Source organism: Chrysemys picta, chromosome 22, assembly GCF_011386835.1.
Source record: "Chrysemys picta bellii isolate R12L10 chromosome 22, ASM1138683v2, whole genome shotgun sequence".
Taxonomy (NCBI): Eukaryota; Metazoa; Chordata; order Testudines; family Emydidae; genus Chrysemys; species Chrysemys picta.
In genome coordinates, this window is record NC_088812.1 from 11,967,287 (window position 1) to 11,990,085 (window position 22,799).

At 65.3% G+C, this 22,799-nt stretch overlaps 1 protein-coding gene across 8 annotated transcripts in view; it reads right to left on the minus strand.

Annotated features, from left to right (window-relative positions):
* Positions 1–31: 31 nt before the first annotated feature.
* KMT2D (lysine methyltransferase 2D) overlaps positions 32–22,799 on the minus strand; it is a 45,333-nt gene continuing 22,565 nt past the window's right edge. For 4 of the 8 annotated variants that reach the window (XM_065575850.1, XM_065575845.1, XM_065575849.1 and 1 more), the window contains 24 exons: positions 20,789–22,543; positions 20,150–20,323; positions 19,541–19,689; positions 16,875–18,952; positions 15,522–15,645; positions 15,338–15,425; positions 14,972–15,038; positions 14,503–14,735; positions 10,550–13,807; positions 10,270–10,413; positions 9,357–9,521; positions 9,005–9,161; positions 8,540–8,621; positions 8,107–8,282; positions 7,669–7,796; positions 7,375–7,510; positions 7,106–7,245; positions 5,695–6,844; positions 5,279–5,415; positions 4,857–4,987; positions 4,327–4,612; positions 4,120–4,193; positions 3,439–3,547; positions 32–3,035 (listed from right to left, as the gene is read on the minus strand). In XM_065575850.1, the coding sequence (XP_065431922.1) occupies positions 2,943–3,035; positions 3,439–3,547; positions 4,120–4,193; positions 4,327–4,612; positions 4,857–4,987; positions 5,279–5,415; positions 5,695–6,844; positions 7,106–7,245; positions 7,375–7,510; positions 7,669–7,796; positions 8,107–8,282; positions 8,540–8,621; positions 9,005–9,161; positions 9,357–9,521; positions 10,270–10,413; positions 10,550–13,807; positions 14,503–14,735; positions 14,972–15,038; positions 15,338–15,425; positions 15,522–15,645; positions 16,875–18,952; positions 19,541–19,689; positions 20,150–20,323; positions 20,789–22,543 (11,034 nt within the window). In that variant the 3' untranslated portion in view covers positions 32–2,942. The remainder of the gene's footprint in view (positions 3,036–3,438; positions 3,548–4,119; positions 4,194–4,326; positions 4,613–4,856; positions 4,988–5,278; positions 5,416–5,694; positions 6,845–7,105; positions 7,246–7,374; positions 7,511–7,668; positions 7,797–8,106; positions 8,283–8,539; positions 8,622–9,004; positions 9,162–9,356; positions 9,522–10,269; positions 10,414–10,549; positions 13,808–14,502; positions 14,736–14,971; positions 15,039–15,337; positions 15,426–15,521; positions 15,646–16,874; positions 18,953–19,540; positions 19,690–20,149; positions 20,324–20,788; positions 22,544–22,799) is intronic. The other 4 variants (XM_065575851.1, XM_065575852.1, XM_065575847.1 and 1 more) reach the window with 4 other exon arrangements.

Below are 22,799 nucleotides of genomic sequence, written 5' to 3' on the forward strand. Positions count from 1 at the left end.
GGAAGATTCCTCACAGACTCCACGCTTGCCATAGTTTCATTTTAAACTTTATTTTTTTAAAAAACCCAACAAAATAATAAATGGTTATTTCAGGATCATAAAAGGTAAAACTTAAAATAGAATATCTGCAACTGTAAACAAACAGAAGTATTGGACAAGGCTTTGAATGCGAATTTACAAGCAGAGAACTTTAAAAAAAAAATCAAAGATCAGCTCTGGGACTGGATTATAGTTTATATAAAAATTAAAAACTGTATAGGTTTTCCCCCCTCCCCAGCTAAAATCTACAGGACTATTTTATACTCTAACCATAGTCTAAAAAGTCATACAACCTGCTATAGTCTGTTATTTTCTTTACTCTTGCCCAGCTTTAATCCTTTTTTTTGTAGTAATTTTTTAAAGTTTTATTTTATACACTTTACAGCCTTCCAAGTGAATGGAAAAAACAAAACAAAAGTTATACTGGCTTTTTCTCTCTCGCACATCTTTATTTTAAAATAACATCCAGTGGTTTTATTATTGGTAAAAACGTTTTTTTCTCTCTACACAGCTCCCATTTTATTTACAGTTTTAAATTTAAATTTTGTGTATATTTTTTATTTTATTATTCCCTGCCCTCACCCCGAGTTTTAACATTTCATTTTAAACCTTTTGCAGCTTTGAATAGTTGCAGAAGCAGCTTTTTAAAAACGCGACAGTTCTTCTCTCTCACTTGAAATCTTTTGATTTAAAAACATAAAATGCCCTGGGGCCCCCCTCCCCCAGATTTCACTCCCCCCAAAATAATCTCACTTCATTGAATTCCCTCTCCCGCCCCAGGAGAGGAAGGAAGTTTAATACAAAAGAGAACCCTCCTCAGCTGAGCCAGGCAGCTGTGGCATGGGAGAGCAGGTCAGGAGTTTGTTTCTGCTTCTTTCCTCACAACTGTGCCATTCCCTGTGCCATCCCCGAGGGGGTGGGGGTGTTATGCCTTTGTGCGTTAAGAGATGTCAAACGATACAGTTTAATGGAAAGGGGCGGCGAGCGCAGGACCTCCAGCCCCCTCTGGTTTACAGCAGTCTTAGAAGGTCCCTCCCGGATGAGCATTCAACCATCAGCAATAGGGTGCTGTAGCAGGGGGAGGCTGGAGGGGAGAAGTGGGGCCTGGTTTGTAAAGCCACCAATCTCCTCCCCTCCCCGGGGAGCCCACGCGTGGCAGGAGGCTCCTGGACCCTGTCACGTACGGGGTTTCTATTTAACAATGGAGGAAAGAGCAGGGAGTGGGGAGGATGTTTGCTCCCCCCCCGCCCTCCCCACCAAGATCTCCCCTCCCCCACAGTCCAAAATCTCAGCCAAGCAGAGCACAGGAGAGAGAGCCCCCCAAGGTTCTACTATATACAAGCTAAGGTATAAATAGATAAATACCCCCCCTACCATGCCGACATTACAGACACAGACAGCCTCCTCAGGCCAGCCTAGAGCAGCAGTTCTGGTAGTGAAAGGGGAGCTGGGTAGTGGGGGAGCAGAGTGGCTCAGGCAGGGCCCCCTGCCCCACCCCCAGACTCAGGAGTATGGCAGCAGCAGCAGCAAACTCAGCCTGAAGTGAGGCTCCCCCCTGGAGCTCAGCTCCTCCAAACCCAAACGCCTGGTCTCTCCGCCACGCTGTGCTGTGCTGTGCTGTGCTGTGCTGGGAAGGTGGGTGGAAGCAAGGCCAGGGTCTTGGCACATTCTAATTAAAGCCCCGAACCCCCACCTCTCCTGGGCCCTGCCCCTCGGCTGGCAGCAGGGTGCCCAGCTTTGTGCAGGGTGGGGGAGTCGCCAGGAACACTCCTGTGCACCCAACCGGGCGGGGCCCACAGGCGGGGGGGAGGGGATCCTGGGATATTTTATGGGCTCTCCTTCCAAGCAGAACCAGGTCAGAGCTCAAGGCTACAATCTCCCTTGACCCCAGGCTCCGCCCACTACCACTCCTTGGGCTCCCCAGGCTCCGCCCACTGCCACTAGTTCTCATTGGGAACTAGGAAGGTTGCGCGTGGTCAGGCTCGGAGGGAGGGTCACATTGAAAACAGCAGAATCTAACACTTAAAATGAGGTAGGTTTGGGTGCAGAGGCTCCTTGTGTCCATCAGGGGGGGAGGGGGGAGCCCTTTTCTGCACGCGGCTCTCCCCAGCTCTGCTCCGGCAGCTGGTGCCTCCTTCACATGCTCACGGTGCTTTCGTTGACAGAACAAGAAATAAACCGAAGCCCAAGCGAGCTCTGGCTGTCTCCAGAGAGCCGGGCTGGGAGGTTTGGGATTGTCAAGCTCAAGGAGTCTCTTTGTTACCTTGGTAAGTTAGCGAGCAAATATTATTCGTTTTTTTGTTTTGTTTTTTTTAAACAAACAGACTGGATCTGAGCTCCCCGTGGGTCTGATACCTCGGCTGCCCTGCCCCGGACTCCGAGCTGGAGCACCCCGATCGCCCTGCATCCGTCCAGTTATTTACAGTGAGCAAGGTGGACAGAGCAGGTTTTGTTGGTGCCACAGGCCCTGCCCTCCTCGCAAAACAAAGAAAACCCTGAGTTGCCAGTTCATCAGTTCCACTCATGGCGCTGTGGCCACCCACTCGGGAAGAGCAGCGCCCTGCCAGCAGAGGCCCAGGGCCAAGGCGCGCAGGGCTGGAGTGGCTAGGGAGAGAACCGAGGTCCCTGGTCTTTTCAATACGCCCTCCCTGTGGAAGTTAGTTGGACGGCATCCGATGGGTGTGAGCGAGGACCGGTGCCCCCTGGAGCCACCTCGCCTTTGGAACCGAAAGTGGCCCCGGCTGACCCACCTGCACCAACCTCACTTCCTGGGTTCCAGATGGGGCCGTTTCCCCTACGCCATCTCTGCTTCCCCCGCCCCCAGCATGGCAAAGGGGGAGGAGAACCCGCAGCAGAGGCCTCCTTGCAGCAGGGGCTGCCTGCGACTGGTGACCCCGTGGCGGCTAGTTCATCCATTTCCTGCAGTTCCAGGCTCCGCAGTGGCAGGGGATTTTATGCTGATCGTCTTCGAAGTCAAACTGGTAGTCGTAGGTCAGCTGGGGGCGAGAGGGGCAGAGTCACACAGCCAGCAATGCCCTGGCAGTCACGCCACCGGCTGCCAAGCCACACCACCCCTGCAGCCCCCCCTCCTAGCACATCTGCGGGAGGAGGGGGCCTGGTGTAGCCCTGCCCCCTCCTGGCCCACCCAGACTCTGCTCTGATTGCGGGGCCGGTGCTCTCCCCAATGCTCTGAACAGCTCAGGGGCGAGCCTGTGAGGCTGGCACGCGGTGGGGGGGGGGGGGGGGGGGGGAGATCCTAGTTCTGTTCAGAGGAACAGCAGGGGGGTGCTGCTGGGGGCGGGGCAGGGTGACCTGCAGGGCAGGGGCTGAGCCAGGAGGCAGCACTAACCACACGCCAGGAGCCCCTAGGCCAGGCTGGGAGCACACCCAGTCCCCTACCTCCTCCCCTTTGGGAATCCGGCGGCTGGAGATGATGATAATCTTATCTTCCTTGTCGAAGGTCACGACCTCAGCCACACAGTTCGGGGCGCACGAGTGGTTAATGTACCTGGCGGGAAGGCAGAGAGGAGGGCATCAGAGTGGGGATGTGGGGACAAGGGGCAAGCCCAGGTGAGGGGTCAGGCCCTGCGTTCCCCTCTCCCCGCAGCAGGCACAGCTTGGGGGACTTGATATGTTGAATCAATGCCAGATACCCATCGCGCAGCTTGGGAGGGGAGAAAGGGTGCCTGACAGAGTGGGGTGGCTGGAGCCAGGACTCCTGGGTTCTCTTCCCAGCTATGCCACTGCCAAATCCCTTCCTCGCTCTACTTGGGTTTCCAAGTTCCCCACAGCCCCCGGATCATGGGGCTGACGTGGGTTCAGAGGGCGGGATGTGACTGCGCTCACCCAACGGCGCAGGTACCCCTGTGCGCTGGCCTTTCAACCGGAGATCGCGCCAGACTTGAACCCAGCACCTTCCAGATTGTAGGCGAGTGCCATAAGCCCTCAGCCACTCCCGTCCGCACAGCAGGAGGCTGGGAGTGTGTGTGTGGGGGGGGGTCAGTGACTGCAGAGCACCCGGCTGAACAAAGCTACAGGGGGCAAGCGGCTCCCAAGGGGGCATTTGCCCCACACCCTCACCTGGCTGGGCCCCCCGTCAGCGTGGCGTCGATGACGTGTTCATTGTTGATGCGGAACATGTAGATTCCTCGGTTCTGGGGCCGGAAGAGCAGAGACAGCCAGTTATGCAGCCGCAGAGGCAAGGGTGTCCCTGGGAGCAGCCCAGGCTCTGAGCCTGCAGGGTGCTCCAGCCCCCACCCCCCCCAACCCCGGCCCCACTCCTCACACCTGCTCCTCGTAGATCTTCTCGCGCCGGTTGGCCACCTCGTTGCGGATGATGGTGCCGATGTACTCGATGACCATGGTGTGCTTCTCCAGGTCCTTGGCAGCGTAGAGCCCCAGCCCCTGGATGCGGGAGCGCGCCAGGTACACGTTGTTCTTCCACTCGGTCTTGAGGCGGCGGTACTGCGAGGACTTGGAGTGCACGAACTGCTTGCTGTAGGGCGTGTTGGTCTCACCCGTGAAGGTGCTCTGGTAGGCCTTGGACATGCTGGTGCTGTTCAGGGTGTGGGGCCTGCGACAGGCGGAGAGCATGGGCACGGCGGCAGTGGGGCAGATGGGGGTGGGGGGAGGGACCAGCACTGACCCCCACCGCCCAGCACATGGCAGAGCCCAGCCCATTGGGGCCCAGTTTGCAATCCCCTCCTCCCCGGCCCAGCCCCAGGCCTGGGGAATCCCAGCTCCAACCCAGGCCAGGGCCCCTCCCTCACAGGTGGCCCCCACATGGGGAATGGCCCTCCTCCCTCTCCCCCGCTAACCGTTTGTAGTGGGTGAGGATCTTGGGCTCGGAGCGGGCGCAGCCGGTGGGGTTGATCATGAGCGGCAGCTCCATCAGCGGGTGGCGCCCATAGCGGAATAGGTAGTTCTGGCAGCTCTCCACGCCAGGCAGCTGGGAGGGACCAAGCAGAACCCGCCGTGGGTCGGCTGCCAGCACCACAGTCCTGGTGCCTGCAGGGGACCCACTGAAAAGGACGAGCCCTGTTCCGCACCCCCGTCCCCTCGGGGAGCTTCCCTGAGTGTGCCCAGCTGGCACCGGCACCGACCCCCGTGCTGGGCCAGGGTCCCCGGGGGAGTCCCGGCCGACGTGGTTCCGAGCGTATCGTCGGGGGCTGTGTCCCTCCCACCTCCAGCCTGCCCCTCCCATTGGGTGAGGGGTTCAGGGCTCCCCTCCGGTACATACGGACTCGGCGATGCGCAGCACCGCGTGCACCGTGAGGCCAAAGAGCTCCTCGCCCTTCAGGTACTCGGGGAAGAGCCGCAGCATGTCTGCCTCCTTCCTCATGGCCGCCACCGGCTCGATGATGCGGTTCCAGACGGCTGGGGAGGGAGGGAGGGAAACATGAGACTTGGCTTCCTGACCTGCTCCCCGCCAGCCCCCCTCACCCTCAGCAGTGATTCCCGGTGGCCTGGCAAACAAGCCCAAGGCATCAGCTCCCCCACCACTGTGAAATGCAGCCACCTCTGGGGCGGGCTGCAACAGCAGGTTAACAGCCACAGACGGGTCACCCAGTGCTCCAATGCAGCCAGCTCTAGGGTGGGACACAGCAGCTGTTTATACAGGGATCCCCCCCCAAAGGCCGAGCCGGGCCGTCTCACCCTGTGGCGAGGAGTCGGTGAAGACCAGGTCCTCCAGGCCCTGCTCGATGACCTGCACCACGAACTCGGGGCGCCCGTTGTTCTCGCAGATGGTGCAGCGGTAGCAGCAGCGGCGGTTGTTGGTGCGCAGGCTCCAGTAGATGCGGGTGGCCTCGAAGCCCACGGGGTAGAGGGCTGTGACGCTGTGGAAGTCGCCCATCTGGTGGGGCAGCAGCTGGCCGATGGCATGGAAGAGCAGGCCGCCCACGCGGAACATGTGGAGGCGCTCGCCGCGCTGGATGATGCTGGCGATCTGCTTGACCTCGTCGCGCTCGATGTAGACGCGCCGGAAGACGGTGAAGGTGCTGAGCTCCTGGTCGCAGGGGCCTTTGAGCTTGTGCAGCGGGCACAGCATGGTCTTGTCCTTGAAGAACATGCACTTGGCCCGGATGGCGCAGGCGAAGTGGTAGACGCTGGGGCAGCGGATGCGGTTGCAGCTGTTGGTGGCGCCCGTCTTCTGGCACAGGGAGCACTTGGTGAGCAGCCCACGGTGCAGTGCCCCCTCCACGTTGATCAGCGCCCCGCCCTGCGTCTCGTACACCTCACTGGACCACAGGGCGCAGTTCAGGTGCACCCAGAGGTCCAGGTCAAGGTTGAGGAGGCGGGCGGGCCCATCGGTGGCACCATCCCCCTCCTCGTGGCAGAAGCAGCACTTGCGCAGGTCCCGGGGCACCTTCTCGGGCCGCAGGGTGGTGCCCAGCTTCTCGATGAACTCGGAGATCTCCTTCTCGCCGTCCTGCTTGGCGCCGCCCTTCTGGATGGTGATGAGGAAGCGGAGCCGCTTCCACCGCACCCCCTTCCACTTCTTGAGCCGGGGCCGGGGCTCCTCTCCCTCCTCCGGGGGCCGCGAGCGCTGCTTGAGCTTGGGCGGCGAGCGTGCCGCCTCCTCCTTGGAGGGCGGGGAGAGGGCTGGCGGGGAGGGGGGCGCGGGGGCCACCTCAGGGGGCGCCTCTGGGATCCTGTCCCCGTCGGCGGGGCTGGCAGGGGAGGGGACAAGGGGCGACAGGGGCGGGGACGGCTCCTGGGGCAGGATGGAGAGCTGACGCACGTCCAGGTTGGAGACGTTGTTCACGTAGCAGTGCTGCACGGCCTTCTCCAGGCCCGGGCTCTCCTGGGGGCACAGAGCAGGGCTGATCAGAGCACGGCCGCAGGGGCTGGGCCCAGCGCTTCTCAGCGCCTCCCCCCCACCCCATAGCCAGCCAGCCTCCCTGGGGGGGCTCACCCAGGAGATCAGCCCAGCCAGAGGCTGCCAAGCCAGAGTGCGGCTGGCCCTGTGCTTTGACCCCCGCCCGCCCCGATTCCGGCCCCGGGCCAAGAGATGCCCGCCCGCCCCCCCCCCGTGCCTGAGAAGCCCCCGCCGCGCGTCACGGACCTGTTTGAGCAGCGTCAGGATGTCCAGCTCGTTCTTGAGGCTGTACCCCGGCAGCATGGCATCAAACTGTTTCAGCCACTCGGTGCCAGCATCGGGGGCTTTCACGGCCAGTGCCGCCCTGGCCTTGCTGCCGAGCCCACCTACGAGAGAGACGGGTCCCCATGGCTGCACCGCAGGCTCCCAGCGCCCGGGCGGGGGGGATGGAGAAACCCTCTGTCCACAGGGCTCCTCCCCCAGAGAGGGGGTCCCAGGGCCTGCCCGATACTCACCAGCCCCGTCCGTCTCCACCTTCTTGGCCTCAGGCCCGGAGCCCCGCACCGGGCTCTCGGGGAACAGCACCTCGTAGGAGCTGGGGATCTTCACGCGGAGCAGCTCGGCCACGGCCACCATGACGCCGTTCAGGTTCTGGGGCAGCAAGAGGCTGGGTCAGAGACGCCGGGGCAGGGCCCTGCTCCCGAGCTCTCCGGGGCAGGGCCCGGCGAGACGATGCCAGGGGGCTCTCCGCATGGGCCGAAGGGAGCCCCGGCCCTCCCCACTCCCCCCACACGCGGCGCCTCCCCCACCTTAGCAGCTGTGGCCGAGACGGTCAGCATGACTGAGACTTCGCTGCCTTTCCCCTTCTCCCATGCGACGCCCTGCGCCAGGGCCACCTTCCCGCCGTGCTCCTCGGGGGGCCTTGGGTCAGGGAACACTGAGAGCAGGAGGAAAGACAGTTTAGGTGTGTGCAGCGCCCACCCCCAGCTTCCAGGGACCCCCATGCACCCCCCAGGCCACCCCAGCCACGCCAAGAGGACATGCCTCCTGGTCCCTCCCTGGGTATCCAGCCCACTTCATAGGGTCCCCCCATACACGCTGACCCCAGCCTCCAGGCCAACCCAGCCCACACCCCAGGGCCCCCTATACACACTGCACCCAAGCCAACCCAGCCCTTAAAGGGGCACTCGCCCACGGGGATATCCTCCCCCCAGCTACCCAGCCCACCCACCCCTGCCCGTGCCCACCTGGGATGCTGGCCCTGGGGATGATGGGGATGACGGGCGACAGCACCCGCTCCGGCAGCTCCGGCTTCACCTCGGCCAGCAGGGGGAAGCGGGGCGGCTCCTCGCCCAGGACGCTCTCTGGGGACGAGGCGGGAACGATGCTGTCGGGGGAGTCGCTCTCCTCATCGCTCTCCATCCTGAGAGGGGGGACGTTGGTGAGACACCGCAGACCAGGGACCCCGCTGCCATCACTCATGAGAGCCCGGGGGGCCATTGCCCCTCCCCCACTACACCCAGGAGATTCCCCACAACCCCAGCCCCCCCAGTACAGTGCTTGGCATGGCCAGGGGACACCCCCACCCTCCCCAAAGGAACTGGGGAGGGGCAAAGCAACGGCCCAGCCCAGGACGGGAGCCCACCCCTGGCCCAGCCGGCTGCTCCCCCAGCCCCTCACCTCACGTCCTCGGTCTGGTTGTGCGGGGGCGTGGGCAGGGCCGCCAGCAGGTCCAGGCTCTTCACCTCCACGGCTGGCGCGTCTGGGCGAGGGAAGGAGGGCGAGGGTCAGGGAGCACCAAGGCCTGGCGCCAGGAGCCAGACGCTGTCCTGCCATGGGCATGCGGCCCAGCACATCAGCCCCGCCCCCGGCCCTACAACTCCGCCCCCGTCAGCCCCGCCCCCGGCTCTACAACTCCACACCAGCCTGTCAGCCCCACTCTCCCTGGCAGAAGCTCCTCCCACATCCCATCCGTGCTGCTTCTGGGTTGGCCAGCAGGGGGCACCGAGTACCCACACAACCCCCCTCCCCCCCCCAGAGGTCATCGCCCCCCGCAGACACTGCTCCCCTGGGGAGGGGGCAGGTTGCCAGCTCCAGCCTGGGCCCCAGCTGTGGGACTGGGCGTGTAGCCCTCGCTCGCCTTACCCTTCCGGCCTTCGGCTTCCCGGGCCTGGTCCGGCTCCTTGGGCTGCTCGGCCAGCTCCTCCGAGGAGGTGACGCCGTTCACCATCTTCTGCTGCACGGAGGGGGGTGGGGTGGGGGGCAGCGAGGAGGGCGGGGTGGGCGGGTTGCTCAGGTTGTTCTGCCGGAGAGGATCCATCATGGATGGTCACTGTCAGGCAGCATCCCGCCCCGCCCCTCCCTGCCCCCAATCCCTGCTCTCCCTGCCCCTCCTGCCTCCCCCCGTCCCCCCAAGCAGGTGGCTCTGCTCTGTTCGTTCACCCACAGATGGGGAGACTGAGGCACGGGGCCTTGCCCACGCTGGGGCGGGCGGTACCTTGGTGAGCAGCTGGGTGTAGTAGTCGGGGACGCTGTCCAGCACGGCGCTGCCGAACGCCCCCTTGAGCTGGTTCTTGCCGTTGATGGGGCTGCTGCCGAAGGGCGCGAAGAGGCTGAAGTTGGCCGTGATGGTGGGTTCCACCAGGGGCAGCAGGGAGAACTCCTGCGGGGGGAGGGGGGAGAGATGCAGTCAGGATGGGACACCCCCGAAACTGCCCAAGCCATGAACGTGTGGGCAGCTTCTCCCCTCTGGGCTGGTACAGACAATGGTACCACCCCCCCCCCCGTTCCCTCTCAGTTTGTACGTCCATGTGCAGAATGAATTTTGTTATGGGCACCAATATGGAGGTGACACGCACAACAAAAATCATGTGGTGCAGGTGGGGCCGAGGGATGAGGAGTGCTGGAGGGAGCTCAGGGCTGGGTGCAGGGGGCGACGGTTCCCACTAGGGGTGAAGGCCCTGGGACGGGTCTAAGGGCTGGCACAGAGAGTTGGGGTGGGGCCGGGGCCAGGGATGAGGGATTTGGGGTGCAGTCTGCCCAGGGGCTGTGGTGGGGAGAGAGAGGACTCCCCCCAGCCCCCTCTCGCTGCAACATCTCGGGGCCGGGGGAGAAGTGCCTTTTCCTGGCTGCGGCAAGTCCGGGGCAGGTCCATGCTGGGGCCGGCGGGGAGAAGTGCCCCCCCCCCCACCCCTGCCCTGAGCCCCTGCACACGGCTTAATAGGCAGCTGCGCGGTCGTGCAGCTTAGAGCGAACTTAGCCCCCCACCCCACCCCCGGATTGGGGCCCCCTGGCGTGCGACCCAACCAGACCAGACCAGACCAGGAGGCCTTGGGAGACCCAGTCCCAGCCCCTGGAAATGGCAGGGCCAGGTCGGGCTACGCGAGGTGCCAGGGGGCGAAGGCCGTTACCTGCTTCAGCTGTTTCATTAGGGCCTCGCTGGATTTGAGCCCATCCTCCTTGCGCAGCTTCTTGCGGGAGGCGGCCACCCGCTCCCCGCTCTTCTGGGCCCGTTTGGGCTTCGGGGCCGGAGGCTTCTTGCTGGCGGAGGGATCCTGTGGGGAGAGGGTGAGTCGCGGGGCTGCCTGCTGCCCCACAGGGCAGGGGCTGGGTGCGTGCCCTGCACACCACTGGACTGACGCCCCCACCCGCCGTACACCCCCCCACACACCCGGCATGGCCCCCGCTCACCTCTCGGCCAGGGGGAGCCGCCTGCAGCCTCTGCTCCAGCCCCGAGAGCTTGCCCTCGCTGTGCCCGTTGACCTCGGCGCGCAGCCCCTCGGCGGAGCGCTGCGACGCCAGCTGCACGTTCTTGGCCCGCAGCAGCTTCTGCAGCAGCAGGTGCCCGGCCTCAGACCTGGCGCCCGCCAGCAGCTGGCTGCCCATCAGTAGATTGTTGGCCGGGGCGGGCGCCGGATCCCCGTTGGCCTCGCGTTTCACAGCCTGGCCCCCGCCCAGCACGCACTGCGCCGTCTCCTCCTTGGGCTCCTGCTTGATGCAGACCCCGGGGGCCTGGGCTGGCAGGGGAGAGGCCTGTGGGCCTGGCCTTTCTACCCCCTGCCCGTTGACTTGACTCCCGGCCGGTGGCTTTCTCGATCCATCCGTGGGCTCCATGCTGGGAGAGGAGTGGGGACCCTGCGCTGCCGGCTCCCAGTGGCCAGGGGTCCTGGCAAAGGACTCCTCCCCTGTTTGGCTGGGGGGAGGCTTTGGGACCGCGGGCACCGGCTCCGCCAGGAGGCTGTTCTGGGTGGGCGTCAGCCTGTGCTCGGGCTGTGCCCCGGGGCTCTGTGCCACACTGGGCGGCCTGACCAGGGTGGGCGGGGAGGCTTCCTTTGGCTCTTGGGGGCTCTGTTCCCGGCTGGGGCGGGGGTGCTGCTGCACAGAGCCCAGGCTCACCATGCTCATGGGCGGCTGGACCGGGGCAGCTGCTGGTGGGGCAGAGAGTCTGAGCACCCCCTGCTGGGGACTCCGTCCCGCCAGCGCCGTGTGCACCAGCTCCGCCAGCGGCTGCTGGGGGGCGCTCAGCGGCACTCTCTGCTGGCCGGCGGACGCCTGCTCCATGACAAACCCTGGCTGCATCTGCTCGGCAGCAACGGAGGGGCCGGCTGGCCGGACCTGGAACACTGTCCCCGGCTGCCTCGGTTGCTGGCGCACCATGGAGGCCTGCAGGGCTGAGGGCGGGGGCGGCCCCTGCTCGACGGATGCCTGGGCCTGCCCCGGGAAGGGGCTGGCCTGCCTCAGCGCCTGGCTCTGCTGCAGCAGGGTCTGCTGGTGGCGCTGCACCAGGAAGGCCTGGAGCTGCTGCTGCTGCTGCGGGGTGAGGTGCCGCAGCTGCGGGTTTTTGGAGATGACGCCTTGCAGCTGCGCTCGGATTTGGCCCATCACGGGAGCGGACACCTGGCTCAGGATGCTCTGTGCGTGGGACACCTGCGGGACCAGCATGCTCTGCTGCGGCTGCCCCACCAGCCCGGCCTTGTGCTGCCCCGCCGGGCTCGGCAGCCGCTGGCCCGCCAGCCCTTTGGCTTGCTGGTCTAAGCTTTGTGCTGGCGGCTGGCCCACAATCCTTTGCGGCGGCGGCAGCTGGACCATGATGCTTTGCCCCTGGCTCGTCATGCTCCCGGGCTGCTGTTGGGGTTCTGCCCCTGAGCTCGGCGGGGCCAGCAAGCGAGGCCCCTGGGCAGGGTCCGAGTGCGGCTGCTCTGGCCTCATGGTGCCCCCCAGCTGCGCCAGCCCCGCGCTGTTCTGCAGCGGTGGATGAAGCAGGTTGCCTTGCTGCAGGCCCCCCTGCATTCGCTGCAGGGAGCTCGCCATGGTCTGCTGCGGGGAGGGCAGCGAGCGGGGCTGCTGCTGCCCCAGCTCGGGCTGGTGTTTCTGCGGCTGCTGCTCTCCGCCCAGGGGCGCCAGCTGCTCCTGGCTGGGCAGTGCCAGGGGATTGAGGTTCTGAATGCCCGGCTGCTCCTGAGTGCCCATGTGCGGCTGCCCCCCGAGGTCCTGGCTGCCCGGCCCACCCATAGCGGCCGACAGCTGAACCGGATGCTGCCCCCTGCCCTCGGCACCCTCTGGGGGCAGCACAGCGCTCTCTGCCCCTCCCTGCTGCTCCTTGGCGGCCGTGCCCTGCGGGGCTGGCTGAGCTCCCTGACTCAAGTGCAGCATGGAGGGGGACTGGCCCAGGGCCCCATGCTGTGGAAAGTGCTGGATCTGCTGCTGGGCGGCCTGCCCCTGCCCCTGCCCCAGGAGGCCCGGCTGGGCGGCCTGCCCCTGCCCCTGCCCCAGCAGGGCCGGATGCTGTGCTAGAGAGCTCTGCTGCTGCTGCTGGGTCAGCAACGTCCGTGACTGGCCCAGAAGTCCCGCCTGCTGCTGCTGCGCTGGCGATAAAATCAGCCGGTGGCCCATGAGGCCGTGAGTTTGCTGCACCAGCTGCGGCGAGCCCAGCACCCTCTGCTGGTGGGGGGCTAACAGCACCTGCCTCGGGGGGGTCTGGTGGCCCGCGACGCCCTGATGCTGCAGCATGGACACCTGGGAGTGCCCCATCATCCCCGGCTGCGGCTGAGGTGAGAGCGGCTGGACCAGGATCCCCTGCTGCTTCGGAACCATGGGCTGCCCCCCACTGCCCTGCTGGGGAGCAGGGGGCTGCGACACCTGTCCCAGCATGCTTTGCTGCTGCTGCTGCGACACCTGTCCCAGCATGCTTTGCTGCTGCTGTTGCTGCTGCGACACTTGTCCCAGCATGCTTTGCTGCTGCTGTTGCTGCTGCGACACTTGTCCCAGCATGCTTTGCTGCTGTTGCGACACTTGTCCCAGCATGCTTTGCTGCTGTTGCGACACTTGTCCCAGCATGCTTTGCTGCTGTTGCGACACCTGTCCCAGCATGCTTTGCTGCTGCTGTTGCAATGACACCTGTCCCAGCATGCTTTGCTGCTGCTGCTGCTGCAATGACACCTGTCCCAGCATGCTTTGCTGCTGCTGCAATGACACCTGTCCCAGCATGCTTTGCTGCTGCAGTTTCTGAGCCAGCTGCATCCTCTGCAACTGCCTCTCCTGCATCAGCCGGCTGTCGGCGGCCAGCCCCCGGAGCGCGGGATTCCCAGGGAAGAAGCTGTTGGACGTGCCGGGGACGGCTGCGTTTCCCAGCTGCTGCTGGCCCATGAAGGACAGGCCCTGCTGCACCGCCATGGAGACGCCGCCCTGGGGCAAGCGCACGTTGCCTGCTTGCCCTGCCAGCTGGTTGGGCTGCTGGCCCAGGCCTTGCGCCCCCACCATGGCCCCAGTTTGCTGGGGGAGCTGTGGCTGGACGCCATGGGCGGAGAGCAGCTGGCCCGGGAGCTTGGCCATGAGCCGGGGGCTCTGCGAGGGGCTCAGGGCCATAACGGCGGAGCTCTGCTGGTGCTGCTGCTGCTTGTTGCGGTATTCGGCCATCAGGTTGGTGTGCTCCTTCTGCTGCTTCCGAACCTGCCGAGGAGAGGGTCGTCAGCGCAGACGGGCGGGGGGCACCCAGCAACGTACCAGCCTGGGCCTCCCGCCCGCCACAGCCGTCCGCAGTGCCCCCCGCCCCTTCACACGCCAGCCCGGGCCTCCCGCCCACCACAGCCATCCCCAGTGCCGCCCTCCCGCCCATCACACACCAGCCCGGCCCTCCCGCCCACCACAGCCGTCCCCAGTGCCGCCCTCCCGCCCATCACACACCAGCCCGGCCCTCCCGCCTGCCACAGCCGTCCCCAGTGCCGCCCTCCCGCCCATCACACGCCAGCCCGGGCCTCCCGCCCGCCACAGCCGTCCCCAGTGCCGCCCTCCCGCCCATCACACGCCAGCCCGGGCCTCCCGCCCGCCACAGCCATCCCCAGTGCCGCCCCCCGCCCACCACACGCCAGCCCGGGCCTCCTGCCCGCCACAGCCATCCCCAGTGCCGCCCTCCCGCCCGCCACACGCCAGCCCGGCCCTCCCGCCCGCCACAGCCGTCCCCAGTGCCGCCCCCCGCCCATCACACGCCAGCCCGGGCCCCCAGCTTTGCCCAGTCCCCCCCCCCGCCCCATCACACGCCTCTACCCAGACTTGCGCCACCCGCAGGCGAAGGCTGTCCGCCCCCCCCACTGCCCTCGTCTCCTCCGGCTGCCCCCCCCCAGCACCCCCCATCCCCCATCCCCCACCTGGTCCAGCTGCTTCTGGATCTTGCTCTGCTGCTCCGTCACCAGCTTGAGCTTCTCGGCGTCGGCCTCGGGGAACTCGCGACCGGCCTTCTTGGCCGTGCGCTGCTTGGCGCACAGGGCCTTGCGGGACTTGCGGTGCACGCCGATCTGCTCCTCCAGCACCTTCAGCTGCATCTGCAGGAGCTGCTGGGTGTGGAAGAGCCACTCCTCGTACTGCCGCTGGTCGGCCTCGTCTGCGGAGAGGGGCACCGGGGTGGGACAGAGCCGGGGAGACGCCCCCCCCAGACACTGCCCCCCCCCAGCCAAGATGGTCCCCCGTCCCCCCCCTCAGCTGGGTCACTGGGGCTCAGAGAAAAACCAGCATCTCCATTCACAGCCAAGCCCCACAGCAGCACCCCATACAACCCTCCAAGCGAACCCCATCCTGGCAGGGGGCCCCCACGCTGGACCCCCCACACGAGCTACTTACTGATGACGCCCTGAGCGAAGGTGGGTGGGTTGGGGCGGGTCTGAGATGGGTCGCTGCCACTTCGCTCCTAGGAGAGACGGAGAGTGTTTATGATGATGTGCGCCTCCCCCACCCACACAGGTTATTCCCCCCTCTCCCCGGTGCCACACGCTGTCCCCTGCCCCAGACCCACACGCTGCCCCTCACACGGACACCTCCCCCTTGCAGCCTCCATGGCCGTCCAGCTGCGAGGGCGATTCCCAGTGCAGACGTCCGTGACTCATCGCACCCACGAGCCCTGGCCCGGCGGAGGAGACGCCTTGGCGCTGGGTATTTGCTGGGCAAGGCAGCGTGGGGGCTCCCCGGGGCAGACAGCCACATGCTCACCTGTCCGCTCCCAGCTGGGACGTGGTTCTGCATTTCGGCCGCGGCCGTGGCCCCCGAGAGCCGCTGAGCCAGCAGGGACACCTGTTGCCTTTGGAACCAAACCGAGAGAGAATGAGCCAGGAACCACTCCTGCCCTGCCCTCAGCTGCCTGCCCGCCCCCCTCCCATGCGTGCTCCCCCCTTACCTGTTCATTCCAGGGGCCACCCCAATGCTTCCCTGAGCCATCACCTTCTTGATGCCCTTCAGTGCCACCATCTTCGCCTTGGCGATGGGGTCCATGATGTCCTCGGCCGCAAACTTATCCAGGTCTGCGAGGAGAGAGAGTGTCAGCCAGAGCCCACTGCACGGCTCCCACCAAGCCGGGCCAGCTGCTTCCCCATGGCTAACGCCCACCAGGCTCCCAGCCCGCAGGAGGAACGGCCACCCCCCTGCGTGGGAGTCTCAGTGCTCCCAACCCAGAGGGGTGGTGCAGCTAACAACAGACGTAGCTAGAGGGTGCCAGCTGCCAGAATCCATGCTTGGCGGGCTGTCATGTTGTTGACTTGAACTGGGACCGTATAGAACATGGTTGCAAGCAAGGTCCTGTAGTGGCACCAAATCTCGTATAAAGGGGGTCAAATGAGGTGTCTAAGACAAGGTTATGGTTTGCTGGTTAGGATTATGCTGTCTATATGTGTGCATCAATTTCGTAGTTGAAGTTATGAATATTGGCTCTATACCGTCTGTATTTCAAACTTATGCTGTGCTGCTGGGTGACATCCCAGACAAACTGGTGTTAGCTCTGCCTAGCCTGCTTGATGGCCCATTAAGGACCATCAGCTACAATTGACCCATTGAGAGAAGGCAAATACGCCCTGTAACTCAGCAAAGTATGCAGGGACTGGCCCATGTGACTCCAGGCTCCATTTTGCTGTAATTTTCCACAGTAAGGACAAAGAGGTGTTCTTACACCTGGAAAAGACTATAAAAGGCTGATGCCTCATTTCCATCTTGTCTTCAATCCTGCTTCTTACCTCTGGAGGGACTTTGCTACAAACTGAAGCTCTGAACAAAGGACTGAGGACCCATCCCAGATGGGGATGTTCCAGAGACTAGATTTTGAACCTGCAGTTTATTCTATCACTGCTACAAGCCTGAACCAAGAACTTTGCCATTACTGTATGTAATTGATTCCATTTAATCAATTCTAGGTCTCATCTGTATCTTTTTCCTTTTATGAATAAACCTTTAGATTCTAAAGGATTGGCAACAGCGTGACTTGATTTGTATATTGACCTGGTCTAGGGCTTGGTCCTATCGGATCAGGAGAACTTTTCTCTTTTACTGGGGTATTGGTTTTCAGAACCATTTGTCCCCATGACGAGGGGCACTGGTGGTGATACTGGGAAACTGGAGTGTCTAAGGGAATTGCTTGTGTGACTTGTGGATGCTCCTCCTCAGAGACACGCTCCCTTCAAACGGCTTTCCCCAGCTGCGGGGCCAGATCCGAACCCAGGACCGCAAGATGTGCCATCCTCTCGCCCCCGCTGGCACCTACCTGTGTCGGGGAAGAAGCTGTTGGCCAATTGCTGCTGTTGCTGTTGCATGACGAGCTGCTGGGGTTTCATGCCCATGGGGGTCGGCTGCACCCCAGGTATCTGCTTCTGCACCAGCTGCTGGTTCGGCTGTGGGGTCAGCGCCGGCTGGACGCCGTGCTGGGCCGCGAGGACGTGGGGCTGAGGCTGGGGCTGCGCCATCGCCATGTGTGGGGCCAGCACCTGGCCCTGCTGGGGTCCCACCACCCGCTGCTGCTGCGTCATTAGCTGTTGGGTGGGCACCAGGTTCTGCTGCCTGGCGATGAGGCCCAGCTGCAGCTGTTGCTGGGGCCCCACCAGGCGGGGAGCCTGCCCGTCCGGGGGCTGGGCCGGCCCTGCAGGGTGAGCCAGTACGGAGTGCTGCTGCTGTTGCTGCACAGTCTGGAGGTGCTGGGCACCCCCCGGCAGGTGGGCCGACATCTGCTGCTTTTTCTGCAGCTCCTTCTTCTCGTGCTCCAGCAGGTCCTCGATGAGCAGGGGCAGCTCGCTGGCCACCAGGGAGCTCTCCATCTTCTCCAGGTCGTCAGCCTGCGAGTGCTGGGCGTTGGCCAGGCCCAAGGCCCCTCCACCCAACTCCAGCAGGGCAGGGCTCTGGCCGGGTGCCAGCCCGCGGCCCGGGGCGGCATAGGGGCCCTTGTCTGAGCCAGAGGTGGCAGCTTGGCCGTTGTTAGGGAAGGTGGCTGTGCCGAGCCGCACGGGCCCCGCTCCGGCACTCAGCAGGTTCTGGCCAGACTTGAGGGTCAGGCCTAGGGAGGCAGCCATTTTCTCGGCCCCCTGGAGGGCCTCTGACTTGACGGGGACCGGGAGGCGGTCAGAGGCGCCAGTGTTGAACTGACAGGGGGATGTCTTCAGGCAGCCTTCCTCCAGCTTGGGCTGGACGCTGGACGGCAGGGAGGCCGGCTTGGCTTCCAGGATGCTGGCCTGGGCCTTGAAGGTTGGGTGGGGAGCCGGTGCCGTGCTGGAGGGGCAGGGGGTGGGCGGCAGCCCCTCCCTGGGGGGTGCCAGCTCCTTGGGCTCCCCGGGGCCCTTGGGGCAGGGCCCAGCCGGCTCCCTCTTGAGCAGGGCCTCGCGCTCGGCCTTCTCGTTGGCCGACTCCACTAGGCGCAGGTGCTCGTTGAAGATGTCCTTCTTGTCGCCTGTGTCCAGCTCGGGGTCGGTGTAGGCCAGCAGGTCGAACTCATCGCCGTTCAGCAGGTCGTCCAGGTGGGGGTCGTTGGTCTCCAGGTTGTCCAGATTGCCCAGGTCGTCGTCCCCCTTGGCCACGTCCGGGTCCAGGCTCAGGTTGGCCAGGTCGTCGTCCTCCAGGTCCTTGTGGGAGTCGAAGTCATCGTCCAGGTCAGGCTCCACCGGCACCTCGCACGGGAGCCGCCCACCCTCCAGCGCCAAGTGGCTCTTGCTGGGAGCTGGAGCCGGGACCGGAGCCAGTGGGGGCTCCATGGCGGGGCTGTCCTTGGGGCCGTCGGGACGCAGGCCGGAGCCGGAGGATGACAGAGGGCGGGGTGGGCCATGCTGCAGTTCCAGGCCGCTGGGAGGCGGGGGCACCGGAGGGCCGCTTTTGGGAGGAGGCTGGTGGCTCCGCTCAGCCCCCTGCGGGGAAGTAGCGGAGGGCGGCAGAGGGGCCGGCAGCTTCTGGGGCTGCAGGACTGGGGCTGGCAGAGGCATGACGGAGGCACGCAGGGCCTGGCTGGAGCTCTCGTCGCCGGGCAGGAAGAAGCGTGGTCTGGCGGGGGGGCCCTGCTGGGCAAAGGGGGAGCCCATGCCCCCGGCTGCCCCCTTCTGGGCGTTGTGCCGCAGCTCAATGAATTGGGCCCCCACGGCGCCGGGCGAGGACGGGATCTGCTCGGCAGGGCCCGCCATGCGCCCAGCCAGGCCCCCCAGCGCCGGCCGGCTGAGCTCATGGCCAGGCGGCTGCTGGAAGCGGGCGGGGCCGGGGAGCCGCACGGCCGCCGCCTGCTGCTGCTGCCACATCTGCTGCTGCTGTGGGGAGGGCCCCTGGAACATGCCGCGTGGGAAGAAGGTCTGGGGGGCTCCCACCGACGGCCTGCAACAGACAGGGAGGGTCAGGGAGCGGCCCCTGCCTCGGGCGTCCCGGGAGGTGCAGCTCCTGGCCAGCACAGGGTGCCAGTGCCACCGTCCACCGAGGGCAGAGCCGTAGCCAAGGAGCTCGCTCGCTCGCTCGCCCCCCCCAGGGGAAGGTCAGCAGCAGCTGGGGGTTCTGGAAGGGGACACGGGCTGGCCACGCCCCAGCACGGCGTCGCCCCACTGAGGGGCTCCTGTTGGACAGGCTCAATCCCCACCGGACCTGCCGACAGCTTCCCCCGCCCACATCTGATGTCAGGGGATGGGGGCTCAGCGGCGGCACCCTGCCAGCCGGGACCTCCCAGCCCCCCACCCCCACAGTGGGGGAGCGAGGCTCGGTGACTAGCTGGGCCAGGGGGTGGGGGTGGGGGGCTGGGAACGAGGATTCCTGGGTTCTATTCCCAGCTCTGTCACAAACTTGCTGAGTAACAGTGGGCCTCAGTTTCCCCATGTGTAGCTGAAGGCGGGGTCTGATGGGTAAGTGAAGTGCCCTGTGAGTGCAGCAGGCCCAGAGCACCGCTCGCCTCCAGCAGCCTGGGGGGACACGCACCTGCCATTGAGGTCCATGGCGGAGGGCGTGGCAGCGGGAGGCGGGCGGGAAAGCCGTTCGTCCGGTGCGAAGGCCGCGGGCACCATGGCTGGCCCGGAGAGTTTGCTGCTGCCGGGGGCTGCGGGCAGATTCCCAAGGGCGCTCTTGTCCTGGGAAGGAAGGAAGGAAGGAGAGTGACTCTGCCTGTGCCCAGACTCTGCAGACCACACCCTCGCCTGCGCCCTGCGCCCTCCCCCTCCAGCTATGGGGGATCCGGACTCTCCTCCTGACCCCAGCCTGGGCTCAACCTCCTCTGCAGCAGGCGACTGGGAGCTCTAACTACTGCACCTCGCTGCCCTTGTTCGGGACTAGCCCCAGCCCCAGCCAAATCTCCCACGCGCTTTATCTGGTGACCCCCTGCAGCAGGAGCTCCCCGGGTCTGTGCCCCCAGGCCCCGGCCCTCTGTCCCATTCACAGAGGGGCCCTCGCGGGAGGCCGGGGCTTGTCTAAGCGCTGTTCATCAAGGGCTGCGATGACCAATGTGCAGAGCCCTTGGGGGCCAGGCCGGCAGCCCTGGGGCCAGTACCATGCGGCCCATACGGCTCCGGAGGGGTTTGGCCCCAGCCCCACCTGTGCTGGCTGGTAGGGTGCCAGGCCCCGGAGCTGCTCGAAGGCCTGGCTGCTGGCTTCGGCGCTCCACGCTGCCTGGGAGGAGCTGGTGGCGGCGGCCGCGCTCTCCTTCTCCTGCCGCAGATTGTTCCTCTGGATTTGCTGGCGGATGAGGAGCTCGCGGAGTCTCTGGCGCTGGGAGAGGAGGGATGCACCATTACAGCAGGGCCCAGACTGCACCCTGGGAAATCACCGCCCTACCCCGAGCATCTGGGGCATGGAGCAGGGACAGGGCACCCATGGCAGCTTGGAGACTCTCTGCCCAAGTTGACTAGATGGACACAGGTGGGAGGGGAAACCGAGGCACAGGGAGGGCGAAAGCCTTGCCCAAGTCATCCAGCAGGTCAACGGCAGAGCCGGGAACAGAACCCAGGTATCCCAAGCCCCAGGCCATGCAAGTAAAGGAGACTAGAGGGCAAAGAGCCATTTCCCTGGCTCCAGCTCTCCTTTGTATCCTCTAGAACGTCAGAGTGTCCCTTGGCTCAGCCCCCACCCGCACGCCCGCGTCCTGTGCCTGGCTCTGGGAGGGCAGTGGAGTGCAGTGGTTAGAGCAGTCCCAGACAGCATCCCCAAGGGCCGTGGAGAAAGCGGAGTGCTCACCTGTCTCTGCTTCTCCAGCTCCGACTGGCTGATGCTGCTGACGGCGCCCTCCTGGCTGACTGGCAGTTCGGGCAGCTCCCGGCTGGGGAGAGCAGAGATCCCCGACACCACCTCGTCCCGCTTGTCAGCTGGCGGCGCCATCCCGGCTCGGGGCAGGTAGGTCAGGGAGCCGTCCTGCTGCTGCTGGGGGTGGGGGGGCTGCTGCGGCAGCACCGAGGGGGGCCGCAGGGGAGAGAGGGTGTAGGTCTCAGCAGGGCAGTTGCCAGGCCCCAGGGGGCTACCGGCCTGGTGGAAGCCGGGCGAGGAGGCATAGTTGGCGCTTTGGGGCTTGCCCATGGGCTGGCTAGAGGCAAAATGGCTGTTCATCCCGTGGGGTTGGTGGGAGGGGGAACCCTTGAGGGGCTCCGAGACAGCTGAGGGGAAGGTGAACCGCATCTGGGCCTGGGCGCCAGCGAAGACGCTGGCTCCAGGGGAGCGGGCGAAGGGGGGCTGCTGGCTCCCCGGCCCCTTGGAGTGAGGGTCACTGGGCTGGGCCGGAGGGAAGCCACCACCAGCTGGGGGATTGTGGGAGATTGGGATCGATTTGAAGCCGGAGTCGGGCATTTGGGGCCGTGGGGGCTTGTGCAGGGGGGCAAAAGGGTCCCGGGACTGGGGGCGCGAGGGGGGTCTGGAGTAGGGGTCGGGTGACTGGAAGCGAGGGGTGACGGGTGACTGGCAGCAAGCCTCATTGGAGAGCGGCCGGGGGGTAAGAGGGGACTGGGAGCTAGACTGGGACTGCGGGCTGGCGGGGACGCGGGAGAAGGGGTCGGAAGGCAAGGACCTGGGGGGCAGGGCACAGCAGCTGTCGGGGGGCTGTGGCCGGGGCGTCAGGGGAGGCTGGGCATAGGGGTCCGAGTAGCAGGACACGGAGGGCGACTGCCTGTAGAGGTCGGGGTGGCTGGGAGGTGAGGGGGCCAGAGCCTGGGGGTGGGGATGCGCCAGCCCTGGGCTCTGTGGCTCTACCTGAGAGACCCGTGGGGTCAGGGGGGCTTTGAACACGTCGGCTGCCTTCAGCTCGGCGGAGGAGAGGTGGGACGGGGAGTCAGCGTAGCCCATGGCGGCCATGTAGCCAGGAGAACACACTCCCGGGCCCCCTTCCTCCTTCTTCACCTGCAGCCCCCCAGCCTCCAGGCTCCTCTTCTGCTCCCCGAAGGGAGGGGGCGAGAGCAGGGGCTCGGGGGGCCTGGCCCCGGGGCTCCCTGGCACTGACAGGTTGTCCAGAGAGCCACTGAGGCAGCGTGGTTTCAGGAAGGGGTCTGGGGTGGAGGGCTGGTGCCGGGGGGTCCCGGGGGAGGTGGGGTGGAACTCTGGAGGCTGGGGGCCCAGGGCCGGCCGGGGAGTGGGCAGGAGCTGCTGCTGTTGTGTGGGGAAGGGCTGGAAGGCAGCTCCGGCTGTGGGGCTCTGACCCAGGGGCGAGGGGAAGCGGGGCTCCAGCGGGTAGCTGTAGGGGTCGTGCGAAGGCACTTGGGCTGGGGACTGGGAAGGAAGCTTGAGGAAGACCTCGCTGGACTCAGCCGCAGCTTCGGCGCCAGCAGGGGACTTCAGGAACCCGTCTGCGGAGCCGGGCAGGGCCACCGGGCTGTTGATGTAGACGGGCTGCCCCGCAGCACCCGGCAGCGCCCCCTGCTGGGGCGGGATCCTCAGGTGCAGTGAGGGTCTCTCAGGCTTGCGCAGCACCTCCCCTTTGGTCTGCTTGTTGATCTGACTCTCGGCCTGCTGCAGAGACAGCGCGGGATGGGGGTCAGCGCCAGGGGAGCCCAAGACGGCATCGGGTCGCCCCTCCCCCACAAACACACCCCACCTTGGGCTGTGGAGGGGGGCTCGGGGCAGGGAAGGGAGGATCCGGCAGAGTCAGAGGAGGGGCCAGTTGCTCCAGTTCCTCCCTGGCCCAGTCTGGGTCCCCAAGAGGCCCAGCCGCTCTGCCAGGCAGGCCTCGGGAAGGAAGGCCAGAGAGGGGCCCCACAAGGCTACT